Source organism: Alnus glutinosa, chromosome 9 (assembly GCF_958979055.1).
Source record: "Alnus glutinosa chromosome 9, dhAlnGlut1.1, whole genome shotgun sequence".
Taxonomy (NCBI): domain Eukaryota; kingdom Viridiplantae; phylum Streptophyta; class Magnoliopsida; order Fagales; family Betulaceae; genus Alnus; species Alnus glutinosa.
Genome location: NC_084894.1, coordinates 24061017 through 24078152, shown reverse-complemented (window position 1 = coordinate 24078152; position 17136 = coordinate 24061017). Strand labels below are relative to the sequence as shown.

Genomic DNA, 17136 nt, shown 5'->3' with positions numbered 1-17136 from the left:
GTCCGATCGATTTGCCAAAAGCCTAGGATATATATGATAGACTATAGAATTTTCTGAACTTATAATTTGGCTGCTTTTATATAACTGAAAGAAATTGTAAATGGAGAAACTTTTGCTTAAGTTTTATTGAATACAATGTACGGTACATATACTGGTTTTACACGACAGAGCATAAGGAAATACATCATTGCACTTAAGGTAGAAATACAGAAAATAATCTTCTCCAACGATTACTTATTGTTAGGAAAGTCTTCTCTAACGATTTGTTATTGTTAAACCTTATGATACAGCTGTGGCTGAGTAGGTGAGAGAAATTAAATGCTGAATGATAAGGATTGGAGGTCTATGATTAAAAGGTTCAATCTACCGGCTAAAATTGAAATGCTTAAAAGGTTAGAGTTTGACAGCTGGTAAGAATCAAATGGCTTAAAGAAGTCAAGGGAAAGCGTTTGGAAGGCGCAAAAGTGGAGCAAGCTAGGGACGTGAGGAAAACTTGTTGGAGGCATTAAATGAGATGGAAGTAAAACCAATGACTAGAATTAAGTTAAATTTAATCGTATGGCTCAAAAGAGTGCGAAGAACACGTTGCTGATAAGATGGTTGAATAGGTCTTTGTTTTCTTTTTTTCCTAGCCTATTAAATGCGTAGTCTGAATTCTGCATGTAAAGTCATATATGTTGAATAAATGTATGGGCCATCATCTTACATTATTTTTCTTGATATTTTCGTAGAACTTAGTCGTGGATGAGGACTGAGGAGTCATATCATGTAGTTTAATTACGAAGATAATACTTTAAAGAAGAAGTGTTAACCACATCACAAGTATTGTTACAGCTCTATATACGTGTTTTTTTTTTTTTACAAAGTAAACATGATAATTATTTAATTTTACTGCACAGTCATCACTATAGCGAACGTGAATGTATTGCAACCTAACATTTTCAGCCGTTTACTACTATAAATTTTATACATCTTAAATCACAACTTATCTTAAAAATTTAAAATTAATTGATAGAAAATATTAAACTGACCTAATAACAAATGAAAGTTTGAAGTTCTAAGGAATTGAAGAGGAGTAGCAATTGCTGAAATAAACAAAAGTATATATTTTTTTCATTCCAATTAAGCATTAGCAGTATGAACTTGTAACCATACCTGATACCTTCCATGTAATGGATTAAGTTCTGGAGTTTTTGAGATGTTGTGTGTATAATTTGCCAAATCACATGTGGAGTAGATGGACGCTCATGATCGATCACTAGAGGAAACAGAGTAGGTGTGGAAAGCACTTGGGAGTCCTGATCATTATCGTTGAGCAGAGTGCATCATTTGCTGTAGTGGCATGCATGTTTATCAACTTGATCAGATACACTAACAGATATAATGGGTGATTCTAATAGGCCAAGTGGTCAACCACCTCTCCTTTGGACATGGCCATTTTTTTTATTTATTTATTTATTTTTTTTAAAGGACAATGACAAGCTAAACCTAATCCCATCCAATCCATAAGATAGGCATTCCCAATAGGTCGGCCACTTGGGTCGTTGAGACCCCAAATGAAAAAAAAGTAAATCAAGAGGAAGGCGATCCTAATTAAATATTAGAAAGGAAAATTATGAGTGCATTTTGTCTCTTCTTGTGTGGGAGTTTCGACACTTCTTAGCCTATGTATTCTCACTCCGTAACAATTCTGTATTTTGACTGTTCATTTCTACGTGTGTAAGAAATCTAGAGATTATAACAATATAATCAAATAAAAACTTAATTTATAATTTTACCTCCCATAAAATGAGAAGAATGATCTGTATAGATTGTGATAGCTTGATGGTATTCTGTTTTCTGTCTTTGTTTGTAATTCTTGCCTAGTTTACTAGAAACGGTACTTCAATTTCTAGAATGTCATTTTCTTATTATGTGTTTGTAAATGATTAAGTTTAAGAAATATTGGTTTACATTTCTTTGAGTATGAGTGATTTGGTAATTAATTAGCTACTAAGAGCACTAATTAGCAGCAACTTTCATAAATCTCATCATCGCATTCCCTACTTGTAAAGAAAACTTCTTAAAATCCACTTGAATTAAATTCTTTATTGTTTCATAAACTAATGAAATATCAAAAGAACCAAAAGTTGTACCCTACGTCTACGGAAGCAAAAGTGATTCCTCCCTTAATTAGCGTTATTTTAGTATAAAAAATTATATATTTCACCTCTCATTCCTCTAGCATTTATTTAAAATAATATTTAAATTATTTATCTTTTATCTCTTTTTGTTTTAGCATTTAATTGAAACAGACGGAACCATATTTTCTGAAATGTTAAACTCATGTGTCCATTTAATCAGACAAATGATGGTGGTTGGCGTTTGAGGCAATTATTATATATATATATATATATATATATATATATATATATATATATATATATATATATGTCACATTAATTTCCTGACTTTTCTTCTTCTTCTTCCAAAACGTATGACAGGAGCTAATTAAGTAAAAGGTCTTTCTTCTCATACTCCATTTTCTTCCTCTTGGTCGGCCACGTACGACGACTCAGAGTCACTGGTCAAAAAGTCATGTTACTGGAACTTTCCTCGCCTTATCCTCTGGACCTCCACCATTATATTTGGGGTGGATTATGTTTGGGGTGGTGTTATTTATCAACAGCGACTTGATATTCTTGACACGTTTTTTATCACCGTCTATTTCTTAGTCAGAAACCGATTTTATTTCTTTTTTATTTCTTTTTTTTTTTTTTTTTTTTTTTTTTTTTTTTTTTATAGTTTTTAGTTTTATAATTTTTTTTTTAAAAAAAGTTATTATTATTTTTTAAAAAAATTTAAATTTTTTTGTTGTATTTTTTAATTATTTCGAATTTTTCGATTTCTTTTTTGAATTTTTTTATTATTTTTAATTGAAAAATGATACGTGACAGAGATATTATGAGAATATTTCGTCAAAAGGGGTATTTTTCAAAGTTTTTAGTAATTTGGGGGCTAGAGTGTAAGCATCGGTAGTTTGGGGAATAACTCCACAAAAGGGTATCAAATTATACGTCATTTTGAGATAAGAGTGCTGAACTAGCAAACGTCTCAAACTAGGGCATTCACGTTTCCAAATGTCTCACTTAAGGGTACTCCGTTAGAATTTTCTATTAAATTCTGCAAAATTTCCAAAATACTCCTATTTTTTTTTAAAAAAAAAATTATAAAAATTTTCAAAGATTTAGGCATGAGTAGTTTTGTAAATTTCGTTAAATTCTGACCAATTACTAAATCCTAACAATTTTTTTCCCTTAAAAAAATGAATATTTTGAGTACTCCGTTAGGATTTAACTATAAATCCTAACGGAGTACTCCTAAATGAGATGTTTGGAAACGTGAATACCCTACCCTAGTTTGAAAAACTTGCTAATGCAATTCTTTTTTTCTCAAAATGGCGTATAATTCAATACCCTTTTGTAAAGTTATCCCTAATTTTGATTTACTTGTAAAGTTGTTATCTTAAAAGATTATGAACGACAGCTCTTCACACATATACATCAACATTTATTTATTGGGATAATTGCACCACTAGTCCCTGAGGCATGTCATAATTACAATTAACTCCCTATGGTTTAAAAAGTTTATGAGAAGTCCTTGTGGTAAACTATAATTACAAATCGATCCTTGAAGTCAAATTCCGTTAAAATTGTTAACAGATTCTGTTAAATGCTACGTCAGTACTACATTAAACCAATAAGATAGCAACACGTGTCCATCTTAATAAAAAAATATAAATTTATTAAAAAATAAATAAATAAACATATTTAAAAAGAAAAAAAAAAAAAAAACACACATAATGTGTAAGACCCATACATGTGTGTTTTATATATATAGGTTCCATATACATAGGTCTCATACCCAATGTGTCTTAGTGTATGTTTGATATATGGTAATGTGATGTAGAAATAATATATCCCTTAAATTTAGTACTAATTTATACTTTACTTAAAGTTAAGTAAATTCAAATTCGGTAATAATTTTTCTCTCTCTATATATATATACACACACGCACGCACTTAAAAATGTGAATTTGGATTCTCTTCATTTGTAATGGGGAGAATCCTCACCGGTTAGTGTTTTTTAGGAGCATAATTGTCATTTCATATTTTAAATATAAAATATAAAATGATAATTATGCTCCTAAAAAACACTAATTGGAGAGGATCCTCTCCATTTCCTTGTCCTAAAAATGTGGGCGAGAAATGTGCAGAATTTTTACAAAGGAAAATGAGTGCCACGTCAGAGGGCAGGTGAAATGTTAAACATTGACTCTTTTTCCCATACTTAAAGAAACGGAGCCATATTTTCTGAAATGTTAAACTCATGTGCATGTCCATTTTATTAATAATCAGACAAAAAAGAAGTTGGGCAATAAATTAATATAGCGCGCAGTGGCGATAAATAAAGGCATTTAATTTGATATATGGTGGTTGGCGTTTGATGCAATTATTAATTTCTTTTGACTTTTCTTCACTTCTTCCAAAACGTATGAGAGGAGCTAATTAATTAAGTACGTAAAAGCTCTCTCTTCTCTTATTTCATTTTCTTCCTCTTGCTCGGCCACGTACGAGTTACGACGACTCAGAGTCACTGGTCAAAAAGTCGTCTTCGCGGAACTTTAATTACTTAATTGCCTGGCCTGATTCGTGCATGGCCACAACCCCCGACCATCTATATATTTAATCACACGCTAAACAAATTCATACCATCCTGAATCCACCATTAATTAATATCAGTACCACCTCTTCCATTCCCTCCAATGAGATCACTTGCGGTTTTTTCGTGGCTTTTCTTGATCCCCATTTACTCACTTTTCCTAATTTGCATTTGCGTCTTTGGCGTGTCTGGCCAATGTTTCGGCAATCAGCAGTCCTTGTTGCTACAATTGAAGAACAACCTTACATTCCATCCTGCAATGACGTCCAACAAACTTGTTAAGTGGAATCAAAGTGTTGATTGCTGTTCTTGGGAAGGTGTAACCTGCCATGAGGGACGTGTTATTGGTCTCGACCTGACCAATGAATCCATCTCGGGTGGACTTGATGATACAAGCAGCCTCTTCAGTCTTCAGCATCTCCAGAGCTTGAGTTTGGCTTATAACGACTTCAACTATTCTCAGATTCCATCACAATTTGACAAGCTGGCGAATTTGAGTTATTTGAATCTATCATACGCCAACTTTGTAGGGCAAATTCCTATTGCTATTTCGCATTTGACAAGGTTGGTTACTCTTGATTTATCTTGCAATTATTATCGCCTTTATCTCGAGAATCCAAATTTAAATATGCTCATTCAGAACCTTTCGGACCTTATCGAACTTCATCTTGATGATGTAGCAATATCAATGCAAGGTAAGGAGTGGTGTCGGATTTTATCATCTTCGTTGCCAAATCTGAGAGTGTTGAGCTTGTCAAACTGCGATCTTTTAGGCCCTATTGATTCCTCATTACGGAATCTTAAGTCTCTCTCAGTTATTCGTTTGAATGGTAACAACATTGCTTCTCCAGTTCCAATTTTTTTTGCAAATTTCAAAAATCTGACATCTTTGGAAGTCTCCTCTTCTTGGTTGAATGGAACATTTCCAAAAAAGATCTTTCAGGTTCCAACGCTACAAATGCTTGACTTATCAAACAATGAAGACCTGCAAGGTTCTTTGCCAGAATTTCCTCTAAATGGATCTTTTCGAACCATGGTGCTTAGGGGAACAAATTTTTCTGGAACATTGCCACATTCTATTGGCAATCTTAAAATGTTGTCAACATTAGATGTTTCGTATTGCAATTTCAGCGGATCAATTCCAGACTCAATGGCAAGCCTCACACAATTGGTTTTTTTGGACATGTCATCGAACATGTTTAGTGGATCAATTCCAGCATTTAGCATGGCCAAGAATCTAACCAACCTAGACCTTTCTTCCAATAATCTTACTGGTCAGATTACTTCCACTCAGTGGGAACAACTTTTGAAATTGGAATATCTTTACTTGGATAAAAATTCACTGAATGGGAGTATTCCAGTTTCTCTATTTTCCCTTCGGTCGTTGAAAGTCTTAGGACTCTGGTCCAACCAATTTTCTGGTCAACTCAAAGAATTTTCCAATGTTTCTTCTTACATGCTAGAATATATTGATTTGAATGACAACCAGTTGGAAGGACCAATACCCATGTCTATCTTTGAATACCGAGGTCTTAAAGGCCTATCACTTGGTTCAAACAAATTTAACAACTCCCTGGACCTTAGTGTGATTCAGCCGTTAAAAAATCTTTCATACCTTGATCTTTCTCACATCAACTTGTTGACTGAATATAATGATTTTAACTTTTCATTATCCTTGGTTCAGCTTCAAACAGTAATTCTCGCTTCTTGCAAGTTGAAAAAATTTCCTGATTTCTTGAGAAACCAATCCAATTTATACTATCTAGACCTTTCAAATAACCAAATCTATGGAGAGTTGGCAACAAGCATCGGTCAATTCGGTGCCTTTGCTCAATATTTGTCTTTTTCAAGTAATAAATTCCATGGGAGCATCCCTAGATCAATATGCAATGCTACACAACTTCAACTTATAGATCTGTCCAATAATTCCTTTGGTGGCGAAATTCCCCAATGCTTGATTGAGATGAGTGGTATAGAACTTGAGGTGCTGAATTTAAGGAAAAACAAACTCAACGGCACAATTCCTGATGCATTTTCAGATAATTGTGATTTACAAATTTTAGCTCTCAATAAAAACCAACTAGAAGGAGGGTTACCAAAATCTTTGGCCAATTGCTCTAGGTTGGAGGTCTTGGACATTGGAAACAACCACATCGAGGGTACCTTTCCATTTTACTTGAACCACGCATCGTTGAGGGTCCTTGTTTTGCGATCTAACAAATTTTACGGGCCCATTTCTAATCCAAAACATAATGCCCCCTGGCCGATGCTTCAAATTGTTGACGTAGCTTCAAATAATTTTACTGGTAACCTTCCTATAATGCTTCTTTCGTCTTGCATGGCAATGATGGATCGTGCACATGAGGCACACTCAAGGCTCAGCTACCTCCAGATTAGTACTCCTAATGGTTTTTACTATCAAGATACGATAACAATTACTAACAAGGGTTTAGAGGTGGAGTTGGTGAAGATCCTAACTATCGTCGTGAACCTTGACTTCTCTTGCAACAACTTTGACGGTCCTCTACCTAAAGAAATTGGAGAACTCACACTGTTATATATTCTTAACCTGTCGCACAATGCTTTAACGGGCGAAATCCCAGCATCTCTGGGAAAATTGAGTAATCTTGAGTCTTTAGACCTGTCAAACAATGAGCTTACTGGTAAGATTCCTGTGCAACTCGCCAATGGTCTTATTTTCCTGTCGGTCCTAAACCTTTCATTCAACCAACTGGTGGGACAAATTCCATTCATCAAGCAATTTGCTACATTTTCGGAAAATTCCTTCAAAGGAAACGAAAGATTATGTGATTTGCCTTTGAAATCACAGTGCTCACTTGAGGAGCCACGATTGCCACCTCCGACATATGAAGAAAGTAATTGGAGTATGATTGATTGGAATTACATAAGTGCTGAATTGGGATTTGTTTTTGGGTTTGGATTTGCAATTGGGCCCCTTATGTTCTGGAAGAGATGGAGGATATGGTATTACAAACATGTTGATGACATTCTTTTCAAGATCTTCCCTCAACTGTATCTTGGAAAAGAACATCATCGAAGACAAACATTCAGAAACCAAGGGCTGAGGCACTAGTTATAGTTATGTTCAGATGCAACACCTCTAGGTTTGTCATGATAAACTCTTCCTTTTCTAGTTCCAATCCTTCTTTGTATGTGTTTCTACTGTCAAAGAGTGTTTTTTGAACTTCTCTTTTGCTTAAAATTTTACAAAAATTATAAAAGTAATAGCTGTATTTAATTTTTACGCATTATTAACATTATTCTAATCCCCATAAGATCAGTTGTTCCTCTCCCTGTGCAATTATATTGGAATATGCGACCTTTTGATTATTGTGATAGATCTTTTAGGAACATAGGCTTTGTAGGATTGATTAGGTGAATATATATAGTCTTAATTAGTAGTGCAAATCTTTCATGTGTTTGTTGGAGTAGAGGTTCTGTTTTCGTGTTCCTTTAATTTTTGTACCAGTGCATAATTTTACTAAGGGTAAAGTTCATATACCTTCTTCAAACTACCATTCAATTGACAATATTTCTCAAAACTATTAAAAATTGTCAATGTTTTCCCAGTGACGAAAATAACTTTAATAAAATAAAAAAAAATTAAGAAAAAAAACATAAAAAAAAAACACATAAAAGTGTTGGAATTTATAGGGTATTTTTGTTTTATTAAAAAAATTGTAAGGTCATTTTGGTCTTTTTGCTGGCCTTTGAGGGGTATATTGACAATGTTTTGGTAGTTTGGGGGGACATTGTACCAATTCAAAGTTTGGAGGACACATTGTCAATTGAGAGGTAGTTTGAGGAGGGTATGTGAATTTTTCCCAAATTATTTAGTATTGCCCTAGTCTCGTGTTAGAGTCCAATAAGGAATAAATCTCCAATAAGGGGTTTGATTCCTATTCTTCTTAGTATAGTTAGAGTCTTAGTATAAAGTTAATAAAGTCGGTCTTAATCCTAGTCGGTCAATTGATAATGTATTTCACTGTGTTTTTGAAGATCACGGTTCTGTCGAAGTAGTCATTAGAGATCACGACATCCTTCAACAAACCCATTTATCATTTTCCTGTGTTTTATACTAGTTAGTGTGCATCAAGTTCATTGTGCAATTATTCAATTAGATCGTGTAAAAGAACTTTCGGTTGATACTGACTTAAACCAATATTGTACGCCTGATCATTTGCAGAGATATATTGCTCCAAATTTACTCTGGAGGAAGTATGCTGAAGTCTGTAAGGCCTCTCCAATGGCAGTTATGCTCGGTTGCTGATATACTACTTTATGTGTAATAATTTGCACTACTTTTGTTATGTTGTCTGAATTATAATTATTTTTCCTATTTATTGCTATGTCTTAGTGTTGCTTGTGCTTGAAAAGCATGTGGACCGAATCCTACTCAATAAATAATTGATTAAAAATATGTACTGACCTCCTCAGGGAGTCCTGTTTCATGTCTATTCTAGTTTGGGAGTCTTAAATTAAATTAAATTAAATTAAAAATGCGGCTCCTATTCCTATAATCTCAAACATTGTCCAAGGAATTCATTTTTCTGTATCCATCAGAAATTTTCCCTGCTATTTTTTTCTAAGTAGTTTCTTGCTCAAAAGTGTTTCTATGTCTTTCTACTACCCATGGATCTTGTCTAGTTGTCTCACACCATCAATTTGGTTGTAGAGAAGCAGGGGTGAAACTAAAATTTTAGGAGGGGGACAAAACTAAAAAAAATCATTTCTAGAGATAAAAATTAATTTTGGGAGGTCCATTTCATAAAAATACCTAAAATTTTTAAAAAATAAAAAACTTGTGACACTTTTTATATTTCAAAGGGGCCCGAAACCTTCCAAGGCTAGGGGTAGTCCGTATTTTAAAACCTATAAGAGCATCATTATCAAGTTCTCCAAATTTTCTCCAAATTTAAGCCAAACAATCTACTTTTCTTATTTTATCCATCACTTTTAAAGTAGCTTCTACATCAAACTCTCCAAATATTTCTCTATTTTAACTATATATTATTTTTTATTAGTTTTGAGAATAACTACTTTAACTAACTATTTTCATGAACATCAAAATTGCACTAACAACTAGCCAACTCTCTTCATCCAACTTTTGCCCCTTCTTTCTTTGCAAGTGCATTGATTAGAGTTGACTTGCCAGCATTCTGAGCCCCAATTACCCACACATTCCCTCGAGGACCAGCTAATTCCTTGACGAAGGACAACAGATTCTTCACACCCAAATCCTTTCGGGAACTAACCAAATAAACCCCACTGATCTTTGGGGCACCTCCAGCCTTAGCATGATGCCGAACCCATCTATCTAACTTAGCAGGTGGAATTTGCGATGGCAGGAGATCCACCTTTGTAGCCACAAGAACAAGCTTTGGTAACCTTTTGCCAAGCTTCAGGTCATCCCTGGCTCTTTCCAATGCCTTAAACAACGATTTTGCTGCCCGTTTCGGGAAAGAGCCATCAAAATCAACACAATCAACAACCATAACCACAACAATAGTGCTGGCATTCCCAGTGGGTTTCATCAACCGGGTAGCGATCAACCTATCAAAATCAAAATCTGGTATCAAGTTTTCAGCCGTTTGGTTCTTCACCTGCCCATAATTCCTCAGTGAATGACACCGAGCACACACTGTTACCTCTTCTTTCTCTTTCTGAGCCTCCCTAGCCATCTTCTTCTTCTCCGCTTTCGGCACCTTATTCTTCTTCACCTTCTCAATTGTGTCCTCGTTAATATTACCATAACCAACCCCAGCCGGGGCAAATCCATCCAAATCCAGCTTTTCCTCATCCTCTTCCTCCATTAACTTAGCTTCCAATTCATCAGAATCCCAATCAAACTCATCCCCCGTTTCTAAATCATCTTCCCCCTCATCACTCTCATCAAGTTCACCCTCAATGCCATTCACAAACCCCTTAACTGTATGGACATCAAATTTTCCTACAAAAAAAAACAATCCCACCACAATCAGCCAAACACCAACACAGTACCACCCAATTTGTAGAAGTGGAAAGAGACAGAATCAAACTTACAAATCAAAAATTATGACCAAAACCCCCAAATTATCACCTACCCACTTTTAAGTTCCACAAATTAGCCCAAATCCCACCAGACCCATGAATTTTTTTTCCAGTAAAATCCCCAATTTCCTTTCCACCAAGTCTCGATTCTTCCCAAAAATGAACACCCCACAAACAAAATCATCCAAAACCAAGAAACGCCCAATCGAAAGTACTTATTCTTCACCAAATTTTTTCTGCTGCTTTTAATTTTTCTTTCCTTATTTTTTCAATAAACAGACACACAAAACCTTCTGCATCCATCAGAGAGAGGAACTAGAGGTAGAGGAACAGAGAGAGCAACTTTACCTTGTGATCTGACTCGGAGGCGAACGCAGAGGAGAGGAGGAGGAAGAGGAAGGTGAGGAGGGGGAGGGATCAGACGGTAGAGGACATGGAGACCACCGACGAACGTTCGGATCTATACTGTCCATATCCAGATTTTCAAAAGGTCCTCTTAGACTTTCTTTGAGCAAATGGGGAGAAAGTGAAGACGGAAGGCACTTGAGAGAAATGGAAGGGAAGAAAGAAGGAAAGGAAAAGTGCGGGAAGCAGAATAAAATGATATTTTTTATTGGATGGCGTAAGAGTTGTGAGAGTTAAATTTAGAGAGGTTTTCTGACACGAGGTAGTTTGGAGAAAGGATAGAGAGTTCAATACAGAGGTATTTTTGACAGCTTTTTCTAATATTTGGTGAAAAGTTCAAATTAGAGAGTTTAATACCGATGCTCAAGGCTATATATAACACTGCTTCCTTGTTTTGGTCCGAGTACTAGTAGAGGTGAAAAGTTAATATTGACGAGGCCATGCTATAGAAAATAGTACAATATTATATATATATATATATATATATATATGTGGGTAGTTAAAGACCCCCTAACAATCCACCTAGGTCTGTCCCTAGTTTTTCTTCCGTATATTTTTTTGTTTAATTTTTAAATGATTTTGTATCAAATAGCTTTAGAGCGGCTAGTCAAATGCCTTGAAATAATTAAATTTGACTATTATTAAGTTTTTTTTCCAATCCAACAGGCGAAACAAAGTAGCTATTTTCTTTATAGAATGAATAGTGAATAGACTATAACTAATAAAATATTGAGAAAAGCTAAAACTAAAATAATATTTTATTAGTTATTTGAAAATGTACACCAAATCACATTCTTTCTCCCACCCACTTTTCATTATAAAAGCGTGCATAATAATTAAAAATACATAAAATGATTATTGAAGACAAATGAAATACTGACGATGGTAGTGACATTGAATATGAACAAAATCGATAAAACTCCATATGTACAAATTTCTTACGAGCATACCCCTGATTTTTTGGAGTTCATTGAAAAGCACGTGAACATTAGAGACGGTCAAACTCATTCTCAGCTTCAATCCAACCTTATCAAGCACATATGTCAATTGCGTGGTCAATCTTAAAAATTATTAGTCTTATTACATGTTTTTAGTTGCTTTATTTTTCTTTTTGCGTTGTTTGATTTTATTTTATTTTTTGTATTTTTTTGTTTTTAAATAATCAATTGCTTTACTTTCATAAATTGTATAATTTTACTAGAATATTGAATTGGTACATCACTCGTACCGCGTAGAATTCTGCTTTTTGATTTGGTGTACATTTTCAAATACCTCCACTCGTATTCCACATCCCTCCTTTCATTCTATAATTCTGCTTTCGGCGACCCAACGTTCTTTTATGGATCCAATAAAAGAATCTTCCTACAGAAAGAATTTCTAATATCCTTTAGCACCGGGGAATGTTAAGTTTATTTTGCTTTCTTCATATGTTAATTCTCTTTGAAGTAATTATATATAGCATATTATAAAGAAAGGAAGAGAATAAAACATAAAGAGCATCTCTAGCAGAATTGACAAATGATTTATAATAGTTAAATTTATGGGAAAAATATATATTAGCCCCCCAAACTACCACCCTTTCTCCGGATGGCACCCCGAACTACCAACACTTGCACTCCGACCCCCCAAACTACCACTTTCTGATTTTTTGGCCCCATCCGTCTATTTATACCGTTAATTCTAACAGAAATTGGCCAAAAACCCGAAAATACCCCTCTCTTAACCGTGAGAATTTCAAAATGTAGGAAGGGTATTTTCGGAATTCTGTTTAGAATTGACGGCATAAATGGACGGATGGGGCCAAAAAATCATAAAGTGGTAGTTTGGGGGGCCAGAATCTAAGCGTTGGTAGTTTGGGGGGCCATCCGGAGAAAGGGTGGTAGTTTGGGGGGCTAATATATATTTTTCCCATAAATTTAACTATTATGAACTAATTTTTGTGTTCAGTGAAGTAGCTACTTTAACATTTTTTTCTTATAGGATGAATAATGAATATACTTTTTTCATTCTATAAGGAATAAACAATCACTATTTATTTGTTTATTGATTTCTCTTTCTTCTCACCCGTATCCCTCTCCGTTCATGGATCACACGTATGCTTAATGATGCTTGAAAATAATTCAATCATTTCATTGCCAAGTGAATAATTTCAATGAATTTCCACTGTATGGTGTAGCGAAAAGAATGAGAAATCCAATGTAGGTGACTCCGCGAATGTGGAAATTCAATATTTTCCTTTTGATTGAGTGTGGGAAAGAATATAATAAAAAAAATGAAAAATAATATTTAAAAGCAAATAGCCATGATAATAGAGAATCTGTTAGAAATTGTACTCTTTTAGTAGTTATTTTGCCTATTACTGTATGCGATGCTCTAAAGGGCGAAGGAAGGGGGAAGAAAGTTTGAAGTTATGTTCTAAAGAAAAGCACTTGATAATTCTAATCATACAAATATTATCCATTAATATTTGTATACGCTCATGGCAAAAAGAATCCCATTGATCTAACGTTGAGGGAAAAAAGAAGAAGGTAAATTTGTGTATTTTTAGAAATTAGTTGTAAATCTTGCTAATAGCATAAAAAAAAAAAAGGCTTTCTATAAATTTAGGAGAAATTATACTTAATCCCACACATCACCTCAAAGATTTAATGGTAATTTTGAAACGTGATGATTATATAAAACGACTCTTTGGTTAATGTACCCTACCAGTTTACCATTAAAGTTGCAATATCCCCTTTCGCCACAAAAAAAAAAAAAAAAGACGAAGACAAAGACAAAATACACCTAAAAAAATCCAGGAAAAAAAAAGTTAAAAGCATTACAAAAAAAAAAAAAAAATTCCAAAATACCCTACCGTTAGTGTTTTTTTTTTTTTTTTTTTTTTTTTTTTTTTTTTTTTTCAGATTTTTAGGAGTATTTTTGTCTTTTGGGGACAAAAGAGGGACCTTGCAACTCTAATTGGAGAATGATAACATTAAACCAATTGAAAGATTGAGTGGATATAGGATGATAGATTGAGGATACTAAGTATAGTTTCCCCTAAATTTCAGAAAAATACTATGTACACAAATTCTCAAGTTTACAAGACTCTCAAATACTTACTAACTAACGTGGCAAAGGCAACAGCCAATTATCATTGAATTTTGGATCAATTGGTGATTTTTACTGCCATGCGAGAGAATAAACATTTAAAGTATAAACTTGAAAATTTGTGTAGCATTTTTCAAATTTTATGTCACCTGATGTGATCTGCATTGCCACCAAGTGAATGGTAATTATGGCACTGCATAAAGGAGAAAAGGAAAGGGAAACCTTGGCAACATACCAAGTGAATGGTGATTTTGATGCCATTGTTGCCTGAGCTTTAGCTTCCCCGAATTCAATTAATAATTGCTCACAGTTTTAAAGTTGATGACCATATTCAATTGTTTCAGTTTTCGCAGGGAGTAGTAGTGGCAACTTCCTTTGAGTCTCTGAATCAAAACCACAACTTTCTTTTATATTATATAATATGGCCTTGTAACATTGGAAGACCAATGATTCAAAACGTATGGCCAGGGGCCAAGTAAACCTAAAAAAAGAAAAAAGAAAAAAAGAGAGAAGAAACTTGAAAGAAACTCGGACATAGAAGATAAAATAGTAAGGTCTCTCTTCTCTCTTACTTAATCTTCTTCCTCTTGGTCGGCCACGTACGACTCAGAGTCACAAGTCAAAAAGTCGTGTAAGTGGAACTTTACTCGCTTCATCCTCCACCATTATATTTTCATCTATATTGTTACAATATATTTAGAATATATTCTCAATATAATATTATTGATTTATATTTTTTTAGTCTAGGTCGATTTGTGTTTTTTTGTATAAGTCAATTTATGTTTACTTATATAGTTCGACTTCTTCAATTATAAATAAGGACCTATATATTGTAAATAATCAAGTTATTGAGCACAATGTAACTTCAGGCTTTACCCTGTGAACATAGTTTATAAACCGAACCACGTAAATTCTGTCTCTTTTCTCTCTCTTGCTTCTGCTATTATTCTATTTTAGATTTATACATAAATCTCAACATGGTATCGGATCCATTTTCTTGTGGCCTTCAATAAACATCCTTGACGTTTCCAGGCGTCCTTCACGTGCTCTATGACTGCCTCATAATTCCAATCATCCACACACCGCTTCACACCTTTAAAATTGTTGTCAGTCTCTTTCACACCTTCATCGCAGCCCCATTTGGAAAAAATAATCCTGGAATCAGGACTGCGAGGTATAGATCTTATGATTCGTGGAAGATCCATTGACAACGACGACTGCAGGTGCCACCTAAGCACTCTACCCGTGCTACCCCGTGCCACCAAGCTCGGCTAATTGCCTCCATGACAGCACCAATCGATAGATCAGGAGCTGCATAGTCCAGAACTATCGCAAACAGCCTCACCAGTGCTTTCACAGGCCTCCACGCACTACTCCTAGGTTATGCTCTTCCATCAACTCGTGACACGCGCAACCACGCACCTTTTGCCGTTTCACGAGTGGCTCCAAGTTTTTCTAGCTGTTTTCCACGTGCCAGAACCTCTCCCAGCGCGCGTCATGATCACGCGCCTGCCATGTGGATCAAACGTATTCGTCAATCCGATCCGTTACACCGGTCCATGCCTATTAGGCCCATTAGTGAATCGGTTCCCATCCCTTCAACCCGGACCACCGGATTAGACCCGGTTCACATAAAATCGGGCCCCTCAGCCGAGCATGTCAGTCAGTCACATTTCCTGACTTTTCTTCTTCTTCTTCTTCCAAAACGTATGAGCAAGAGCTAATTAAATCTACCTCATACGCGTATATCATATGATTCCTTACCATGGGCTATCAGACATGGAGTCACTCACCATCTCATTATCTTTCGACACCTTCTATTCCACACTTTCGGTTACCATCGCCAGCCAAACTCTGGTGGTTTTTGTCAGCAACGAGTCAGAGCCACCAGCCAAAAGCTTCGGATTCGCCGGACTTTACCCTCTTTTACTACAAACGACAAAAAAACCTCTAAAAATCAGAAAACAAAACTAGCTAAGCCACTATGTGGCCGTGGACGTTTTTAATTTTTTTTTTTTTTTTTGGTGTGGGTTTTTTTTTTTTTTTTTAAAGATTTTTAAGGTTATTTTTGTCTTTTGAAGGGGCAAAAGGGAATATTGCAACTATAATAGTAAATTGACAGGTAAATATTGAAGAGATTAAGGGTTCGTTTGGGTTTATGATTTTAAAAAGTGCGATTTAAAGTCACGATTTTAAAATGTGGGATTTAAAAAATGTGATTTTTAAAAACGCAGTTTAGCGTTTGGCAAAATCGCAGTTTAGTATTTAAAATCGCAAATTAGCCTTTAAAATTCGGCATTTTTAAAAAAGTACCATTTTACTTGCGATTTGAAAAAGTAGATTTTCTGCGTTTTCAAATCACAATTTTTAAAAATGCAGTTTCCAAACGATTTATATTCTGCGATTGGTTTAAAATCACATTTATTGTCTATGAAATCGCAATCCTAAACACACCCTAAGTATATACTTTCTGCTAATAAGCAGGTCTAATAATATATATGAATTAGTTGCATCATTTATAATTTATGCTCAGAACTTGCTTATAAGCCAAACAAGGGGCGAGCTTTACACACACATCCAAATTTATGTTATCCCAATTCCCATCCAAAGACCCCCCCAGCTGATCTGACCAATACTTTTCTTCCAAAATTGACTGCGCGCATTCCCCAGGGAGTAGTGGCAACTTCCTTTTAGTCTTGTAAATGGAAGACCAATGATTCAAAACGTATGGCCAGGAGCTTTAAGTAAAAGGCCTCGATTTCTTCTCTTGCTTAATCTTCTTCCTCTTGGTCGGCCACGTACGACTCAGAGCCACAGGTCAAAAACTCGTGTTAGAGGAGAAGAAATGTGTGTCTGGAAAAAAAGGGTTTCACGCGGATTGTGACGAGG

General features: G+C 34.9%; 2 protein-coding genes across 2 annotated transcripts; one reads left to right on the top strand and one right to left on the bottom strand.

Moving 5' to 3' along the window:
* The first annotated feature begins 4960 nt into the window (after nt 1-4960).
* LOC133876883 (receptor-like protein 6) lies at nt 4961-9140 on the top strand. The gene is made up of 2 exons (XM_062315120.1): nt 4961-7826; nt 8909-9140. Exon 1 carries the CDS (start codon nt 4961-4963, stop codon nt 7793-7795), a length of 2835 nt encoding a protein of 944 aa, XP_062171104.1. The 3' UTR covers nt 7796-7826; nt 8909-9140.
* Nucleotides 9141-9813: 673 nt separating this feature from the next.
* On the bottom strand, nt 9814-15452 carry LOC133876882 (GTP-binding protein BRASSINAZOLE INSENSITIVE PALE GREEN 2, chloroplastic-like). Its single transcript, XM_062315119.1, has 3 exons — nt 15213-15452; nt 11101-11212; nt 9814-10672 (listed from the first exon to the last, which is right to left on the bottom strand). The coding sequence occupies exons 1-3, from the start codon at nt 15450-15452 to the stop codon at nt 9819-9821; spliced, it is 1206 nt and encodes a 401-aa protein (XP_062171103.1). The 3' UTR covers nt 9814-9818.
* Between the last annotated feature and the right edge of the window lie 1684 nt (nt 15453-17136).

Coding starts and splice junctions, on each gene's coding strand:
- LOC133876882 (XM_062315119.1), bottom strand. CDS start 15,452: ATGGATCTTCCACGAATCATAAGATCTATACCTCGCAGTCCTGATTCC. Junction 11,213..15,212: donor GATACCATGTTGAGATTTAT/GTATAAATCTAA, acceptor TGGACAGTATAG/ATCCGAACGTTCGTCGGTGG. Junction 10,673..11,100: donor CCTCCGAGTCAGATCACAAG/GTAAAGTTGCTC, acceptor TTTTTTTTGTAG/GAAAATTTGATGTCCATACA.
- LOC133876883 (XM_062315120.1), top strand. CDS start 4,961: ATGACGTCCAACAAACTTGTTAAGTGGAATCAAAGTGTTGATTGCTGT.